The sequence below is a fragment of the Oncorhynchus mykiss genome, chromosome 4, assembly GCF_057628025.1.
Source record: "Oncorhynchus mykiss isolate SJ-2025 chromosome 4, ASM5762802v1, whole genome shotgun sequence".
Lineage (NCBI taxonomy): Eukaryota > Metazoa > Chordata > Actinopteri > Salmoniformes > Salmonidae > Oncorhynchus > Oncorhynchus mykiss.
This window is the reverse complement of record NC_143025.1, coordinates 25,390,955-25,409,764: the sequence shown is the minus strand read 5'-3', so window position 1 is coordinate 25,409,764 and position 18,810 is coordinate 25,390,955. Positions and strand designations below refer to the sequence as shown.

The window sequence follows — 18,810 nt, the reverse complement described above, 5'->3', positions numbered from 1 at the left end:
TGGTCTTCTGTGTGATGCGCATTGTTGGCACGCCCATTACTTTCCCTCCCGGTTGATTCTGTGTTGGTGAGTGGCAGGCCGTCAAATTCTGTGCTCACATCTCAAACTATTTTAACATTCGTAAAAATATTCAAGTTCTGCGTGCAACGTGTATACACTTCTGTAAAAAGGTTTCTTCCAGTCAGTGTGAAAATTGAACAAGGACTGTACTGTTGTAAGGAGGATGGAGAAAAATCCCTACTTTGCTCGTGAAGCTCCACCCGTTTCTCCATGCGTCTGCGCATTGGAATTTCTCTGACTGTGCTTCCGGACAAAGATGGTGGATAAATAAAGAGTTTTTACTCGGGCCGTTTGCCTTTGAAAAAAACGGTCAGTTCTGGTCTGCTTAACGGGGTGGTTCTTCCATAGTCAACAATGCAATAGCAGCTGTGTCTGCTCGGTTAGTTCCTTGACGGTAATGTATCCAGCAAAAATAAGGGAGTGGGGTGTCTCGCCGCTTCTTCCGTCTCTGCTTCCGGACGCCAAGACTGGCTGCACAGCTGCCGCCGAATTTAAAGAGACAGGCGATAGTTTATTTAAAATATCATAATCAGCAACCATTGTCTCAAATCTTTTTTCAGAGGCTTCACTCTGACAGCGTACCAGCAGTAGTTACTTGTTGGACCGATAATGACTTTTAATCAAAGTCGCATCGAGTCGTAGCTTATTCCCATAATTGTTACTTGGCTGGATTGTCCTTATTTTGCTTTCTGGCTAACGTTATCTACTAGCTAGCTAGCTAGCTAGCTAGCCAACTAAGGGTTGCTAGCTAGCTAGCTAGCTTCCGACGAAGGCAAGATTTTTGTCGGCTCGCCAACAACCAGATACCAAAGCGTATAATCAACCAAGTAGTAGTGGCTGTATGTCTGTTACTATCTCCGGGATCATGGCGAAAATTCAGGCACACAGCAACACGAAACAAATAAACCAAATTCAAGACAAGGCCTATGTTGTACAAAAGCAAGTGCAACAACAGCACTTTCAAAAACTGAAGGTAAGAGACGGGAACAAAAAGGGAAAAGTCTTCCTCAGAACCATTTTGTGTTCGTCAGATATTGTCTTTCTCTTCATGCTCAGGAGTTAACGTTTGCTAGCTAGTTAATCATAAAGGTGTTCTGAATAGAATGTCGCATGAACAGTACTTTAGTGTAGGTTAACTAACGCCAGATAACTTGGATTCTTCAATTGCGTTAGACACGATTTTAATAATCATTCATTGGGTCATCCAGATACAGCACAGTATAACATATATCTATGTTAGTTTTTTTTGGCTGGTTAGTTAGCTACTTTCCATTGTTGGATAACTTTGAGCATCTGAGGTTCCTTGTTCACATTTTCTGCCCGCAATGCCAGAAAAAAAGTCACATTTAAGTTGTCTAGAATGGGATGGTGTTTGTTGGCACAAAATGGGAGACCTGTCTTTAAATACGCGCTATTGCTTGCTAGCTGGTTTGTAATCCGACAACTAACTAACGTTAGCCAACATACAGTAACGTTACTCGTTTGATAACTTGCCAGCTAGTTTATGAGTAGGGTTTTCTCAATACGCCATGCTAACGTTAGCTATTGTATTGTTTATTCGTATTGCTGATCGATGATCATATGCCGCACAGAACCATCGGTTTTGTTAGCTAGCTAACGTTAACCATGCAGTTTAACTACGTTTTCCTTGTTGACCAGATTTTAGCTACAATGCGTCTAAGGTGTTCCGATGTGATATAGCTAACACAGCCCCCCCAAAAATGTAATCTCTTCCTCAGCCTAGTTAACTGCTTATTGTTTGCAGTGTAACTGCAAATGGTGTTAGGGAGTTGGATGGATAGCTAAATGAGTTATGGTGAAGACATCATACCATAAATTGTTCAGCTCATGACTTCATTGAGGAGCAACATAACTCATTTTCCCCTGTTTGTGAATGTGTAATAACAGTGATAAAATCACTCACACGCTAGCATTCTTGTTGATGATCGGTCTTTAACCTGGAACCCTTAATATCTAGCATCTTATGGAAAGAAAAAAAAAACATTTTTATATGCTCTGAGTTTTCATTTGGTTTCACACCATTCTCTTTCCCTTAAGGTTGAAGATGCCCTATCATACCTGGACCAAGTCAAAATACGATTTGGGAATGACCCTGGAATATACAACAAATTTCTTGACATAATGAAAGAATTCAAATCACAAAGGTATAGCATTGCCGTTTGCCATTTCTTGATATATACAGTATATATTTTTTTATACTATTGAAGTGACTCTTAAATTATGTTGAGAAGCAGATTTTCATACATGTATATATTTTTTTATACTGTTGAAGTTACTCTTAAATTATGTTGGGAAGCAGATTTTCTCGTTTAAGGTCACTTCCTCTGTCCCTATGAAATTAGCCTAAAATCTTTCTCTGCTTCATAGCATTGACACACCGGGTGTTATAAACCGTGTGTCTCAGCTCTTCCATGGGCACCCGGACCTCGTCTTAGGATTCAATGCCTTCCTGCCCCCAGGGTATCGGATAGAGATTCCCAAGAATGGCGTGGTTTTCCTTCAGTCCCCATTCTCTGCCCAGGTGGGTCCCTCTAAATGTGTATTGATTTTGGTTTGCATTAAACTCTAATACTGGCTGCCTATGCACAACATTTGTAACCCAATTTTATTAATCAACCATTATACCAAGTACTGGTAGTATGCCTATATGTAAGTGGAGTTTGCCACAACCTTTCCACCATAGCAGACCACACTGGTCACACATGATGGATGTTGTGAAGTTAATTTATGTTAACAATAAGTGCCCCTTTTTGGTAGGTGTCCCCAGGTCAGGGGAAGAGTATGACAAGCCCTGCTGTGAGTGCCACAGGCTCATCTGTTGCTGAAGTTGGATCTGCCCAAAGTGAAGCTGTGGCATCGCCTGAAAGCATCTACTCATCCTCAGGGCCCCCAGAGCCTCCCAGTAGACTGTCCTTGCCACTCCCCAGCAGAGAGAGCCCATCCCAGCCACAGTCCTCCTCAGTGTCCCCCCCTGCCTCAGAGCCCAGCCCAGTAGAATTTGACAGTGCTATCAGCTATGTCAACAAAATCAAAAACCGCTTCCTAGACCATCCAGAGATCTACAGATCCTTCCTTGAGATACTACACACTTACCAGGTACACTGTGTCATCAATATGGTAATTGATTTGTTTTTCTGTCAATTGAAAACAATATATTAGTTTGATATAAAGTGAAGTCTGCTTAAAGTTAAGTTGTTTGCTAGCATCAAGGCTACTTTTAATTGTAGCAGATTAGTGTGTATCATATCATGATTTCTCCGATGGAATAATTGTCTGTTTTTGTCTTTTCAGAAAGAGCAGCTTGAGGTCAAGGAGAGCCGGGGTCATGGTAGTAGTGGAATGACAGAGGATGAAGTTTTCTCAAAAGTGGCCAGCCTCTTCAAGGGCCAAGAGGACTTACTGGCTGAGTTTGGACAGTTCTTACCAGATGCTAAGAGATCACTGGTCAGTATTTTCCCCTTTCTGAGAGCATCCTGCCCATGTTAATTTTCTGTGATCAGTTCACTTTCAGTGCAATTTGTGTTTCTACATTGTGTCCTTTCAGTTCACTGGCAGCTCCCTGACTGGGAAAGACCATCTGAAGAGGGCAGAGGACGAGGACATGAGCAAACAGAGCAAGAAGAGACCCAGGCCCATGCTGCTGCCTCACATGACACCACTGCTCAAGGTCTGGACTTAATCATACATTTATACAAGTCACTATTTTCATAGAAGACCTATACTGTATGTGATTGGTTATGTTTTTTTGTTTTTAGAAAAAGATGAAGTTTTCATGCTCCAAAGACCAGTCCTTTGCCTCAGTTGGGAAGCATGGAGTCTTGCGGGAGTTCACATTTTTTGACAAGGTAATGCCCAGGTGTCCGCGTTGGAATTATTCCATAATGTGTTTTGGCTGTGACAAATATCATGAAAGCCTTTGTCACCAATGACGATAATAATGTTTTGATTTGTTGCAGCTTCGCCGTTTCTTCAAGAGTCGGGAGGTATACGAGAACTTCCTCCGCTGTATTGCTTTGTTTAACCAGGAAGTGGTTTCGGGAGCAGAGCTGCTGCAGCTTGTCACTCCCTTTCTGGGGTAAGTGGATTGTGGGAGATTTCAGAGAGAACAGTCACTGATGTCTTTCTCAGTAAATAAATGCATAATGATATTATTGTACTGTATGAAGGGCAGTATGTTTTGCCAAGTCTCCTCTTGAGCCATTCATTAATTTGAACATGTTCATTATTTCCTCCAGGAAGTTTCCAGAGCTATATACCCAGTTCAAGTCTTTTCTGGGGGACAAAGAGCTCTCTCATTCAGTGTCTGGCCTGTCAGACCGATACATGGAAGGAGGTGGGGGCAGGGAGGTCGACTATGCCTCTTGCAAGCGCCTGGGATCCAGCTACAGAGCACTACCCAAGACTTACCAGCAGCCCAAGTGCAGCGGTCGCACTGCTATCTGCAAAGAGGTGCTCATAAATGAAAGGAGTTTTGTGTGTATGTGTGTATAAGATTTGCCATTCCAGCACTTCTGATTTCTATTTCAAGTGTTTAGCCCTTTTTTGAGTCTAGTAGGAGACCCTACAAAGTTGTAACTATTGTTCCAATAGCTGTGAATCTACTTCCATGCATGTTTTGTTTGAGCTGCTGCATGCCAGGGCCTTGTGATTTTCCACATTTATTCAGATTTAATCTTAGCTGACGCTTTTATTTTGCTATCTTTATCAGGAGGTTGAGGATGGGGTAATTATTGAAGATCAATCAGAATTGAGTGTCCGTTTTTTGTTTTTCGCCCATCAACGACTTCTGGTTGGCATCAATGATAATGTTCTCAGTTGTGTTGAAAATTAAAATAAAACTAAAATTGTTTATTTCCAGGTGCTGAATGACACCTGGGTTTCTTTCCCCTCGTGGTCGGAGGACTCTACGTTTGTGAGCTCAAAGAAAACTCCATATGAGGAGCAGCTTCATCGCTGTGAGGACGAAAGGTTTGAGGTGAGTAAGCCGAGATATCAGAAGTACTACAGCCACCAACTACATGCAAACAGACTGTTCTCCCTTATCTACCCAGAGCATCACTGCAGAATCACCTTTGAGGACCTAGTTATTTTCCTATTTCCTCCAGTTGGATGTGGTCCTGGAGACTAACCTGGCCACCATCCGGGTCCTGGAGAGCGTTCAGAAGAAGCTGTCCCGTCTGTCGCCTGAGGACCAGGACCGCTTCCGTCTGGACGATTGTCTGGGAGGCACATCTGAGGTCATCCAGCGCCGAGCCATCTACCGTATCTACGGCGACAAGGCCCCTGAGATTATAGAGGGGCTGAAGAGGAGCCCCGCTACTGCCGTGCCTGTGGTGCTCAAGAGGTCAGGGTACACACACGTACACATGCAGAGATTTGACCCAAATTACTTGACGGGTGTGAATCTCTGTGTGTGTTAATTCTTTGATGTCCTCTCTGCTGTGTCTGTAGATTGAAAGCGAAGGAGGAGGAGTGGAGAGAAGCCCAGCAGGGCTTCAACAAGATCTGGAGGGAGCAGTATGAGAAGGCCTACCTCAAGTCCCTGGACCACCAGGGGGTCAACTTCAAGCAGAATGACATGAAGGCCCTTCGATCCAAAAGCCTGCTCAATGAGATTGAAAGTGTTTATGATGAGGTGAGTACTCCAACTCAATCCACTTCCTTTGTAGTCACCCGACCGATCCATCAAAGGTTCTTTAGAAATGAGATGTTCTCCTGTGTTGTCTAACCTGTGCGTTTGTCCCCCTCAGCGTCAGGAGCAGAGCACAGAGGAGGGGGGCGTGGTCCAGCAGGGGCGTGACGGGAGCAGTGCGCCAGCGGTCAGCGATCCCCACATGGTGTTCACCTACGAGGACAAGCAGATCCTGGAGGACGCCGCCTCTCTCATCATCTACCACGTCAAACGCCAGCCCACCATCCACAAGGACGACAAGGACCACATCAAGCGCATCATCCAGCACTTTGTCCCCGACCTCTTCTTCTCCCGCCGCGGCGAGCTCAGCGAGACGGAGGAGTGGACGGACGAGGACGTGGAGGAGAGAGGAGACCGGGGAGGAGGATGTGGCGGTATACCAGGAGCCGTAGCAACAACAGGCAGTCAGCAACATCAGCATCAGCAGCAGAACGGGGAGTCAAGGCGGCGGCGCTGCGCCTCTCCCCAGACAGTGGAGCTGGGTGTAGCCTCGTCCCATAGCCTGGCTCCAGTGGGAGGGGAGAAGGTGGACCTGAGAGACCCTGAGGCAGAGCACCAGAAGGAGCTGGACGGAGTCTACAACCTGTTCTTCGTCAACAACAACTGGTACTTCTTCCTGCGGCTTCACCAGACCCTGTGCCAGCGGCTGCTGAGGGTGTACCGGCAGGCGGAGAGGCAACTGCTGGAGCACCGGGCAGAGCAGAATCGTGAGAGGCTTCTGATGGCCGAGTGCCGGGACCTGGCCATGGAGCTCCGCCTCAAACAGCCCAGTATGAACCTCTCAGATCTAACGTCCTTCATATCTAGTAGCCTGCATTTGTTTGTGTATCTGTGTACAGGAGAGGGAACATTGGGCTCAAGTTTGCCATGGTTTTTTTGAGAGGGAAGTTCTGTAGCTAGCTAGTGTCTGTTCAATGACCTGTGAACTTGCTCTACAGGTGAGGTAGAACTGGAGGAGTACTACCCAGCGTTCCTGGATATGGTGCGCAGTCTTCTGGATGGGAACCTGGAGTCCACACAGTATGAGGACACATTGCGGGAGATGTTCACCATCCACGCCTACATTGGCTTCACCATCGACAAGCTCATCCAGAACATCATTAGACAGGTCAGTGGTGTCTCTCTAGTTTCCAGTTTTCATAATCTACAGAACCAAATGCATATCCGTTAACTGCCTATTCATTCTTTACCTCAAGAATATAGCGATCCTGAAGTGTTTGATTGTTCTCAGAATGCATGTCATTTCTCTCTCTCCCCCTGCAGCTGCAGCACCTGGTGAGTGACGAGGTGTGTCTTCAGGTGGCTGAGCTGTACCTGGCCGAGAGGAAGAGGGGCGCGGCGGGGGCTAACCTGTCATCCCAGTGTGTGAGAACAGCCTGGGAGACCAGCTACCAGTGGAAGTCGGAGAGGGTCATGGCTGAGGAGAACTGCTTTAAGGTAACGGCCTGCCCTGGGGGGACAAACGCTGAGCCTTGTAAATGTGATACATGTGATATGTTATTGTAATAGAGATTTAGTGCATTCTGTAACCGTCGTGTTGATCATTGATGTTTAATGGCTTGCTGGGATGTGAATTATTTTGTAGGTAATGTTCATTCAGAACCAAGGCCAGGTGACCTTGACCATTGAGCTGCTGGACACAGAGGAGGCCCAGGCTGATGACCCATTGGATGTACAGGTAAAGAATCGTACGGACAGTCACACTTTTAGCACCTTTAGAATGTCATAGTATGAACAAAGACTGGCCTTGTATGGCAACCTGCCGTTCCCTAAGGTGGTGGTATTCAAAGTAAGGGTTGGGAACGGCAGTGGGGTCGTGCCCCCCCCCCCCCCCTCCCCCTCTCCCTCCAAAAAAAAGAAATATTGACTGGAGGTCTCAATAGGTCTTCAGTGGTTGGAACCAAAAAGTAAGAGTACAGATTATTGTATGGGACAATATACAAATGTTTTTGAGAAAGATCATTTAAAAAATAAAATGTGATCAAGTACATTTATTGGTTTATTTTGATGAGAGATTAAAATGTAATAAATTGAAGGGTACTTCTTGATGTAAAAATATACAGATTTTAAGGATGTCATTCTTTTTTTGGTGGGGCTGTGAGAAATTATTGCAAAAAAAGTGGGGTCCCCTGAAATTCTGGTGGAAAAAATTGGGGTCCCCGCTAAATAGTTTAAATATCACTGCCCTAAAGCAGGGTTTCCCAAACTCCCCCCTGGGGGCACATTTTGGTTTTTGCCCTAGTACTACACAGCTGAATCAAATAACCAACTCATCAAGCTTTGCTTATGATTGAGTATATGGCCTTTTGTAATGGCATTGTTTTGATGTAGACACATCTCTCTCCCTGTCCAGTGCCTGTCCAGCTATATGGAACAGTTTGTAGGGACAGAGTCGACGCTTTGCTCGCAGAACGAAGGCTACTTTTTCAAACCAGTATTTTTGCCCAGGTAAGTGAGATTCACGCAATTAACTTTGGTTGTGATGTCCATATATTGACCGTCATAATGATGCCACCTGAATTCCCGAGACGTTACACGGTAATCCTGTGTTTTCACATTTTGTAAGTTCACTGTCTTAACTAATGATTGTCACAAGCACTGCACTGCAGATTGTTTCTGCTTGCCATAACAGCCAAGCACAAAATGAGTCCTAGCATATCAGGCTCTGATTTGAATATTACTGTACCTTGCTTCACTGTGGTCCTCTGTCTGAACCACAGTATTTTCCCTCTGATATACTCTGACTGTCCCCTGTGTGTGTGTAGGAACCTGAGGCACTTCAGACGCTGGCAGGTGCGGCAGGTGGAGGCGATGCGCTGCAGACGGGAGTGGCACAGACAGCTGGGTGTGGAGAGTGCTGGCAGTCTGGACTGCCGCTTTAAACTCAACACCCACAAGATGGTGTTCGTCATGAACTCTGAGGACTACATGTACCGCCGAGGAGCGCTGGTCAAAGCCAGGAAGGTAACTACGACCAATTTATGTCTGGGATTGCATGTGTGTGAGTTGAAGAGAAGTTAAGGTGGGCATTGAACTAGAGAAGGGACAATATTTATATAAAGGTATTTATAGTTATAGCTGCTTCCAACATGCTTAAAGTGTTATGTCTTGTTTTGGCATCAGTTATACATCGTCATGGCACTCGTCATCCAGTGCTTCCACTGTGGAATGTTGTCCCTTTTAAGGCACTGTCTGTTGGTCTGACCGTGACTGGCTCTTCCCCTCTGTCTCTCTCCCCCAGTCCCAGCACAGGGTTGCTGTGAACCAGCACGAGCGCTTTGACAAGTGGCACCAGGGCTGGCTGGTGGAGCACGTGACCCCGGCGGCCGAGCGCTCGGTCCACGACTGGCTCATAGGTGAGGAGGAGGAGGACATGATTCCGTGCAAGACCACCTGCCTCAACACACAGGTCAAAGGCCTGCCTGTCAACCGATACCAGGTGCATTACAGTAGGAAACCTCCCTCTCCGTAGAGGCCACACACACTCACTACACACACATGGAGAGAGACTGAGAGACAGGGGCATCCTGGGGGAATCCAGCACGGAACACAGGAGATCTTCACCTGACTCATCCACGTTGCTTCTCTGTTCACACAGTCCGCAGTGCAAGCAGAGGGACGGGAGATTAAAATCATTGAGTTTGTTTCAGAAATGTGAATGTCTCTTTTTATAAGTCCGTTGTAGTTTTTAGCTTCTGAAGCCAGAGGGCCTTTGTTTGTATATGTTTATACTGAAGTACTGGGAGAAATGGTTAGAAAAAATGTGTCATACTCATCTTTTGTACAGTAAGCTCAACTTAAGTAATTGCATTACTGTATGTGCATATACAACTGTACACATTTTATATATGCATTTACATGAATATGATGAATGAAATTTAACATTTACATGGATCTAAGTGTTTGCTGGCATCCCAATTCTTGACATTCTTTTTTTCGGGTCATTTCCTTTTTGTCTTGTGACTAATCTAAAAATGGTTGATTTGCCAGGGTGACGAGTGTTCACAATTGATTCAATTGTGTTAATTTTACGGAACATTTGGAATTATGTATCATATTCATGATTTCATCATTTTGCATACTAAAATAAACAAAATCAGTGTTAAAAAAGAATGTATAACATTTATCCTGTCAGTTATCATGAAAATAAACAACCTAGTTGTGAATTCTTAAACAGCCTGGAAAAGCCTGGTCTTTTCTTTCATTTGATTGTGTTGGGCTGAAGAACTTAAGGTATGGGAGTGCAACAATGCATCTGTACTTTCCTTCCAAAGAACTTGCAAACAAAATTCCTCACCCCAGTATGTTTATGCTCAACATTAGGAGATCTCGGTACAGACAAGTCTTTTTTTATTATTATTATGGAATGGAAGAAATAAAAAAAGCCAGAGCCAGGGTGACAGTTTTAAAAATAAACGTGGTTTATAAAACCCAGATATGACAGGATAACTAACCAAAGTGTATACAGAAATACAAATGAGACCATCGTAGTACACCGTTATACACAACATTTACAAACCACTCTGTCGAAGGGGGATTGTAAGACGTATCCTTTGTCTCTTTAAAACACAAGCACATCTGCTCTATCGTTTTTCATAATGTAATCAAAGTACATCTAGTTACTATAGACACCGTTACAGTCTTCCACTTTTAGAAAGAAAGGGTACAACATCAAGAAGGAAGTAAAGATGCAGAGATATCAAACACTTAAAATCGTGGGATTTTGCAAGCAGTGAAATCAGAAAATCATTGAGTGGGATATTGTGATGTCAGGGCTTGGTTATCATTCAGGTCTTACAAAGTAACCCTCTGTCAAAGGGTTATCACTTTGACCATCTCTTGTCATTAGGCATTGGTCAGTTTTATAAATTAGTGAGTTAGTCGGTCATACAGTGCCTTTGGGACATATTCACACCCCATGACTTCATTTTGTTACGTTACAGCTTTATTTTAAAATGAATACAATTTGATTTTTCCTCAATCTACACACACTACAGAAATGTTAGTTTATTTTAAAAAAATTAGCAATCACATTTACATAAGTATTATGGCTGGGGGCAGTATTGAGTAGCTTGGATGAATATGGTGCCCAAAGTAAACTGCCTGCTACCAGAAGCTAATATATGCATATTGTTTGGATAGAAAACACTATGGCGTTTCTAAAACTGTTTGAAGTCGTCTGTGAGTATAACAGAACTCATATGGCAGGCAAAAACCTGAGAAAAAATCCAACTAGCAAGTGGGAATTCTGATGTTGGTCGTATGCCAAGCTTGTAGCATCTCTTACCCAAGAAGACTCAATGCTGTAATCCCTGCCAAAAGGTGCTTCAACAAAGTACTGAGTAAAGTGTCTTAATAACCTTAGGAACATAATCGTTTGTGGTGCTTTCGCTGTAAAGCCTATTTGAAATCGGACACTGTGGTGGGATTAACAAGAACTGTATCTTTAAAATGGTGTGAAATACTTGTATGTTTGAGGAATTTTAATTGAGATTTCTGTTTGAATTTGGCGCCCTGCACTTTCACTGGCTGTTGTCATATTGATCCCGTTAGCGGGATCTCAGCGCAAAGAGGTTATTAAGACCCTTTACTCAGTACTTTGTTGAAGCACCTTTTGGCAGCGATTACAGCATTGAGTCTTCTTGGGTAAGAGATGCTACAAGCTTGGCATACCTGTATTTGGGGAATTTCTTCTTTGCAGATCTTCTCAAGCTATGTCAGGTTGAATGGAGAGCTTTGCTGCACAGCTATTTTCAGGTCTCCAGAGATGTTTGATCGGGTTCAAGTCCGGGCCCAGGCTGGGCCACTCAAGGACATAAAGAGACTTGTCCTGAAGCCACTCTTGCGTTGTCTCTGCTGTATGCTTCGGGTCGTTGTCCTGTTGGAGGGTGAACCTTCGCCTCAGTTTGAGGTCCTGAGAGCTCTGGAGCTGGTTTTCATGAAGGATCTCTCTGTACTGTGCTCTGTTCATCTTACCCCCAATCCTGACTAGGCTCCCAGTACCTGCCGCTGAAAAACAACCCCACAGCATGATACTGCCACCACCATGTTTCAACGTAGGGATGGTGATGCTTGGCATTCACGCCAAATGTTCAATCTTGATTTCATCAGACCAGAGGATCGTGTTTCTCATGGTCTGATAATCTTTAGGTGCCTTTTGGCAAACTCCAAGCGGGCTGTCGTACATTTTACTGAGAAGTGGCTTCAGTCTAGCTGCTCTACCATAAAGGCCTGATTGGGCTTGTGCTGCAATGATTGTCCTTCTGGAAGGTTGTCCCATCTCCACACAGGACCTCTAGAGCTCTGTCAGAGTGACCATCGGGTTCTTGGTCACCTCCCTGACCAAGGCCCTTCTCCCCCGATTGCTCAGTTTGGCCAGGCAACTCTAGAAAGAGACTTGGTGGGTCCAAACTTCTTCAATTTAAGAATGATGGCCACTGTGTTCTTGGGGACGACCTTCAATGCTGCAGAAATGTGTTTGGACCCTTCCTCAGATCTGTGCCTTCGACACAATCCTGTCTCGGAGCTCTAATTCAACCTCATGGCTTGGTTTTTGCTCTGACATGTGTATGTCTTTCCAAATCATGTCCAATCAATTTACCACAGGTGGACTCCAATCAAGTTGTAGAAACATCAAGGATGATCAATGGATACATGATGCATCTGAGCTCAATTTGAGTCTCATAGCAAAGGGTCTGAATACTTATTTACATAAGGTATTAGTTTTAAATTGAATAAATTTGCAAAAATTGCTACAAATCATGTTTTTGCTTTGTCAGGTATTGTGTGTAGGTTTTAGAATAAGGCTGTAATGTAACAATGTGGAAAAAGTCAAGGGGTCTGAATACTTTCCAAAGCCACTGTATATGCATTAGAATTCTTCTAAGATAATGTCCTCCATTAGTATCTTGTTAGTGTTGACACTATGAAGTGAGGGTTGTGCCAACCCCTAGTCCCCTCCCTCCAGTAGCCCTAGTCCCCTCCCTCCAGTAGCCCTGGATGCCAATGAACCCTGAGGATGAGGGAGCCAGGAAAAAGTATTGAAACCCCAACAAAATACGACCAATCACAATCCAGATGAACTTCTACTGTTTCTTTTTTTACAAACACAATTCAACAGGTTTTACATTTGAATGCAGGATTGTGAACAATCAAAATGCTCATCAGCACCTAGAATACTGCTTGTTTTGAAGCTATATGGAAAACAAAATATGCAGTGCATTTGGAAAGTTTTCAGGCCCCTTCACTTTTTCTACATTTTATTACGTTTCAGCCTTGTTCTAAAATGAATTATATGGTTTTCTCAATCTACATGCAACACCCTATAATGACGTACAGCATCCTGTTTCCATTGATCATCCTTGATGTTTCTACAACTTGATTGGAGTCCACCTGTGGTAAATTCAATTGATTAGATATGATATGGAATGGCACACCTTTCTATATAAGGTCCCACATTTGTCGGCACAGATCTGGGGAAGGGTTACCAAAACATTTCTGCAGCATTGCAGGTCCCCAAAAACACAGTGGCCTCCATCATTCTTAAATGGATAAGTTTGGAACCATCAACTCTTCCTAGAGCTGGCCACCCGGCTAAACTGAGCAATCAGGTTGAAAGGGCCTTGGTCAGGGAGGTGACCAAGAACCCGATGGTCACTCTGACAGAGCTCCAGAGTTCCTCTGTAGAGATGGGAGAACCTTCCAGAAGGACAGCCATCTCTGCAGCACTCTACCAATCAGGCCTTTATGGTAGCGTGACCAGATGGAAGCAACTCAGTAAAAGACAAAAGGCACCTAAAGGACTCTGACCATGAGAAACAATATTCTCTAGTATGATGAAACCAAGATGGAACTCTTTGCCCTGAAAGCGTCACGTCTGGAGGAAACCTGGCACCATCCCTACGGTGAAGCATGGTGGTGGCAGGCAGCATCAGTGTGGGGTTGTTTTTTAGCGGCATGGACCAGGAGACTTGTCAGGATCGAGGCAAAGATGAATGGACCAAAGTACAGAGAGATCCTTGATGAAAGCCTGCCCAGGACCTCAAACTGGGGCAATGGTTCACCTTCCAACAGGACAACGACCATAAGCATAAAGCCAAGATGACGCAGGAGTGGCTTCGGGACAAGTCTCAATGTTGTTGTGGCCCAGCCAAAGCCCGGACTTGAACCCGATCGAACTTCTCTGGAGAGACCCTGAAAATAGCTGTGCAGAGATGATCCCCATCCAACCTGACAGAGCTTGAATGGATCTGCAGAGAAGAATGGGAGAAATTCCCCAAATGCAGGTGTGCCAAGCTTGTAGCGTCATATCCAAGAAGACTCGAGGCTGTAATCGCTGCCAAAAGTGCTTCAACAAAGTACTGATTAAAGGGTCTGAATACTTTGTAAATGTGATTTAAGGTCGAATTTAAAAAAATCAATTTTCTAAAATATATAACCTGTTTGCTTTGTCATTATGGGGTAATGTGTGTAGCTTGATGAGGAAAAATAACTATTTTAGAATGAGGCTGTAACGTAACAAAGTGGAAAATGGAAGGGGTTTGAATACTTTCTGAATGCACTGTATGTAATCAAGAATGATCAGAACAGCTAGAATAATCAGTGTTCTTCATATAATGAAAAATAAATAAAGATATGTACAGTGGAAAACAAAACCAGCATGCAGGCAAGACAATCGGTAGAGCGATACTAAAACAATCATGAAGTTGGAGGGAGAAGTTTTTGCTCTCTGACAAGAGGACAATGTTGGAGGGAGGTTTAGATGAGATTAAACAGTGTGTATTTGTGTTTTGTGGGGGTAGAAGAGCTCTCCATTGCTTTAAAAGGCCTGAAATGCAAAAGCTACAAGGATTGTAAAGGCATCCTCGCAGCAGTGTTTTTTTGGTGGAAAGACTGGTTGACTGGCCTGTTCAGTAGTTATCGTGAGTATGGGAAGAGAAGAAAGTGGGAGCAACTATACTTCCAACAAAGAGGACGCACTCCGTAGTTAGATAATTGAATTGTGTGTTTTGTGATAGTGGTTTTAATGACGTACCAGACGCCATGGCACATCCCTAAGTGCCATATGTCTTTCTGACTACAATCCTCACCACAATAAGAAATATATCTCAAAGGCACAAGCCATTATGTCATTCTGGTTGTTGATGGCACTTTTAAGCATTTGCAACACATTTTGTAGCCTATGGACTTTGCAATTTACACAGATTTTGTGCTGGGTCCCCAACCGTAATTTATCATTAGACACGTCAATAGTCTAAACAATAAAGACGAGCTCATGCTGATCAACTCATGGCTACTGCATCATGTAAACAGCTAAGCCACAGAGTGAGAGAGACAGGATTTCACACACTGGGAGGGGAGAGAAACAGGTAGTGACATACTTATCCTTCCTTTGAAAAGCCAGAAAGCCCACAAAAAGGGGCTTACCCACTTTCAAAGTTACAGCCGATAAAGATTGTGCTCGCAAATAATATTTGTCTACAAGTAAAGCATGCATGTGACAAACTAGACAAACAAAAAGAGCGCTAACAGTTGTACAATTTCCATGGTGTTATTTTTCTTGGCAAAATCAAAATTCACTAAGTTATAAAAAGTACATTAAAGCAAACATTACAGCAAAATCATGAGCTTTGTTGATAAGTGCATTGCCAAAAAAAAGCAAGAGAAACTGACATGTACTGTAGAATGAGTTGGTAACACCTTCAACAGAATATTTGGCCACTGAGACTTGAAACTTTGAACTAACCCTTAAAACCCAGTAAATACTGCAGGCCTTACAACCCAAGGAGGACAGGCCCGTTTAATCATGGCTATCTGATCTGAGAACTACTGTTTCACAGCAAGGTCTTTCCAGGATTAGAGATCACCTGACACAGCAGAGACACGACTCACACACTTGGTCCCTGTTCTAGTCAATAAGCCTGACAAACACTACCACTAGTAAAACAACACATGCAGAGTCCCAGGGCCTATGATACTGTACATGACGCATGCATTCTATATTCAAGTGGTGATGCAGCAGCTATGTTGTAAAAGTGGTAGATCTTTCAGAGAGATGACAGTGATCAGGGTGAGGACTGTTATTTGGAGAGTGCGAGGGCTAGCAGACATGACATGATGATCTCATGTTTAACCAGGGAATTCCTCCCATGGAAAAGCCCTCTTCAGATGTCAACAGTATCCTGTGAAGATTCCACATGACCTACTTGGGCAGTCAGAGGAACCCCAGTGGAAACGCTGGTCACTGTCCGCTGATCTCTGTCGCCACTGTTCTGAGAAGGCTGATAGCAAAACAACAGAACAGACGCAAAGTGCCCCACACCATCAGTAGAAAACACTGCAATAGAAAAACAGTCACAGTGCCGTTTGTTGTTGACTGATCAAAAGAGAATGGGATCGTTTTCCTAAAGGGCAGAGAAATGGAAAAACCGCTCACTCTTCTCAACTCCACCGCCGCACAGAACAGACCATTCTTCTCAGGCTAGCTAGATGGTTGATGATACGCCAGCGAACGACATTAATTAAAAGAACACGTTTGGCAGAAAAGCAAAGTACAGTTTTGCACGTGTAGGGCACTTGCCATGAGCTAATTAGATAACTTTGAAGTTGTAACGTGTTGCTGACTAACTGATCTGTGGGCCAAGCTTGTATGAGAGGGAGAATGAGCCACCTGAAGAGTTTGTACTCTTCGACAACAACGGCTTCTAGAAAGCATGGCACAAGTCTAACAACATTCCCACCATTGAGAAACACATCAATATCATTGCACAGATGCTCAAGCTATTGTCATTCTTCTAAATAATACATGGGGTACATAATAGTTCTGACATCCAAATAACGCACATGAACAAATATACAAAGCAACTTTAACAGACTCATATGTTCAAATGATATTTTTGTACAAGTTGTTTTGGTTTGTTTGTATGAAATGCACTTTTCCTGCAAGTGCTGCCAGGGTTTTACACCGACTTCATTATTACAACTCAATAAAAAAAACAACCCAAAACGCAGAGTAGAAAAAGAAGCAAGAGGTTGAAACCAGTTGATGTGGTTGATGTGCTGTGGTTAATGTTGCAGAGTCCATGCTCGGGTTGGTTATTATTATTAGTCTTTTTGATTAATATGTCTTATCCCTGTTGATCCTGATATACTAAATGCATGTAAACAGTTGTTTATTCTCTATTATTACATCTTTAAAAATGGCAAAGAACTACAAAAACAAATATACAAACTAAAAAGTATTAACATAAAGAAAAGAAACTAAAGGAGTCTGTTAACAAAAAATAAAAGTACTCATTGGAAAATCCCAGGTCTGGGTGTTTTTTCTCCAATATGTTCCTGTGTGTATCCCTCTTGGTCTGAACAACAGAACTGTGTGTGTAATTCCACCTCATCTATACCAATATCATATACTGAGATTGTGCTTGAGTAAGTTAATTGTTGTGTTTCTCTGCATGTATGTATTAGTTTGTGTCTATCTGTCTGCCTATGTCTGCCGATGTGTGTGTGTGTGTGTGTGTTGAGGCAGCTCTGTGATGGAGTGATAAGATCACTGGGGGTGTAGAGCTGGTGCCCTGGGCTCAGCTGAAGGCCTCATCATCCGTATCCTCTATCAACACCTTGGTGTCCTTCTTGGATGATCTGGACGTGAGAAGGAACACACATGGATACTGTCAGACAAACACAAGGCCACCATATACAGACTCCTGGCAATGGCCATAACCCGGAGGACCCTGAGGGTTTCCTGACCAATTGACCTGAGCGGGAAAAACTCAGGTCAAGTTTTCAGGAAAATCTCCTAGCCTTAGCCGTGTGTGTGAGAGAGAGAGAAGGTTCGTACTGAGAGGACATCAGAGGGCGTCGTAGAGACAGGCTGTAGCTGCGCTTCCAGCTCTTCTTGCCCTGGCGGTTCCTGACTCCGTCCTCCTGGTCCATCATCTGCTCCAGCAGTGTCTGGTCGTCAGCATTCAGCGGAGCCACTGAGATGTCCCTCACAGCACGGAACTCACCACAGTTATTCAGGTGCTCGTTCTCCAGACGGAAGAAGTTCCAGACAAAACGCCTGTGTGTGGATTCAGAGTGAGGTATATAAGAGAGAGAGAGAAAGAGGGCACGAGAGAGAGACTGTGATGCTCCAACCCACCTGAACACCTCTAGAGGCGCCAGCACTGTGCCCACAATGTCTCCCACAGAGGGGATGTTGGTCATGGTGGTGAGGGAGATCTGGATGGTCCAGGCGAAACGCAGGATCACGTCCTCTATGATGGCACAGTAGTAGTATGCCTGGAAAATAGAACAGTCATCAGGTCAGAGGAAGACTGTATGTGTGTCATATATACATATATATATATATATATATATGCATGTAATACTCACTTTCTGTGGGTAGACGATCTCCTCCCTGAGGAAGGTGTTCTCTCCTGCTCCACGGTCAAACAGGCCCCAGTCCATCTTCAGGTCCCAGATCAGAGTGTACAGGGAGCTGATGGCTGAGAACACCATCAGCAGGTAGAAGAACATGTCTGCATCAGAATGCTTTTGTTCTGTGAAGCACAAACAAGACATTTTTCCATCATTAGTCCGTATAACGGTAGTATTTTGAACAATCGCTCTGCATACACAGTGTAAAAAACATTAGGAACACCAGATCTTTCCATCACACAGACTGACGAGGTGAAAACTATGATCCCTTATTGATATCACTTGTTAAATCCACTTCAATCGATGTGGATGGCAATCTGAGGGAGAATGGGCAAGAAAACATATTGAAGTTCCTGTGAACAGGGTATGGTAGAAGGTGCCAGGCACACTGGTTTGAGGGTGTCAAGAACTGCAACGCGGCTGTGTTTTTCACACGCAACAGTTTCCCGTGTGGATCAAGAATGATTCACCATCCAAAGGACATCCAGCCAACTTGACACAACTGTGGGAAGCATTGTAGTCAACATGGTCCAGCATCCCTGTGAAACACTTGACACCTTGTAGAGTCCATGCCCCGACAAATTGACGCTGTTTTGGGGGCAAATGGGTGCAACTCA

General features: G+C 43.9%; 2 protein-coding genes across 5 annotated transcripts in view; one reads left to right on the top strand and one right to left on the bottom strand.

The window, feature by feature from the left end:
• Positions 1-20: 20 nt before the first annotated feature.
• LOC110521580 (paired amphipathic helix protein Sin3b) lies at positions 21-9,947 on the top strand. Of its 4 annotated transcripts, none has more exons than XM_090231600.1 (19): positions 21-369; positions 2,119-2,225; positions 2,449-2,602; positions 2,839-3,177; positions 3,373-3,525; positions 3,626-3,748; positions 3,837-3,926; positions 4,038-4,156; positions 4,317-4,530; positions 4,940-5,056; positions 5,187-5,425; positions 5,533-5,716; positions 5,832-6,543; positions 6,712-6,881; positions 7,037-7,210; positions 7,359-7,451; positions 8,127-8,221; positions 8,539-8,737; positions 9,015-9,947. In XM_090231600.1, the coding sequence occupies exons 2-19, from the start codon at positions 2,203-2,205 to the stop codon at positions 9,243-9,245; spliced, it is 3,429 nt and encodes a 1,142-aa protein (XP_090087726.1). In that variant the 5' UTR covers positions 21-369; positions 2,119-2,202; the 3' UTR covers positions 9,246-9,947. The 4 variants fall into 4 exon arrangements, with proteins under 4 accessions (XP_090087726.1, XP_021454896.3, XP_021454895.3 ...); XM_021599221.3 differs by having other exon boundaries at positions 2,839-3,198; XM_021599220.3 differs by having other exon boundaries at positions 46-1,033.
• Positions 9,948-12,845: 2,898 nt separating this feature from the next.
• The window catches only part of LOC110521578 (solute carrier family 53 member 1), a 103,022-nt gene continuing 97,057 nt past the window's right edge, over positions 12,846-18,810 (bottom strand). The window contains exons 12-15 of the mRNA XM_021599217.3: positions 18,149-18,315; positions 17,916-18,055; positions 17,613-17,834; positions 12,846-17,413 (exon numbers count right to left, since the gene is read on the bottom strand). Coding sequence (XP_021454892.1) covers positions 17,353-17,413; positions 17,613-17,834; positions 17,916-18,055; positions 18,149-18,315 — 590 coding nt within the window. The 3' untranslated portion in view covers positions 12,846-17,352. The remainder of the gene's footprint in view (positions 17,414-17,612; positions 17,835-17,915; positions 18,056-18,148; positions 18,316-18,810) is intronic.

Bases quoted from the DNA above. Each gene is read 5' to 3' on its own strand.
- LOC110521580 (XM_021599219.3), top strand. From the start codon at position 902: ATGTCTGTTACTATCTCCGGGATCATGGCGAAAATTCAGGCACACAGC. The intron at 3,927-4,037 runs GTAATGCCCAGG...GATTTGTTGCAG, and splicing joins AGTTCACATTTTTTGACAAG to CTTCGCCGTTTCTTCAAGAG. The intron at 5,426-5,532 runs GTCAGGGTACAC...CTGTGTCTGTAG, and splicing joins GTGCCTGTGGTGCTCAAGAG to ATTGAAAGCGAAGGAGGAGG.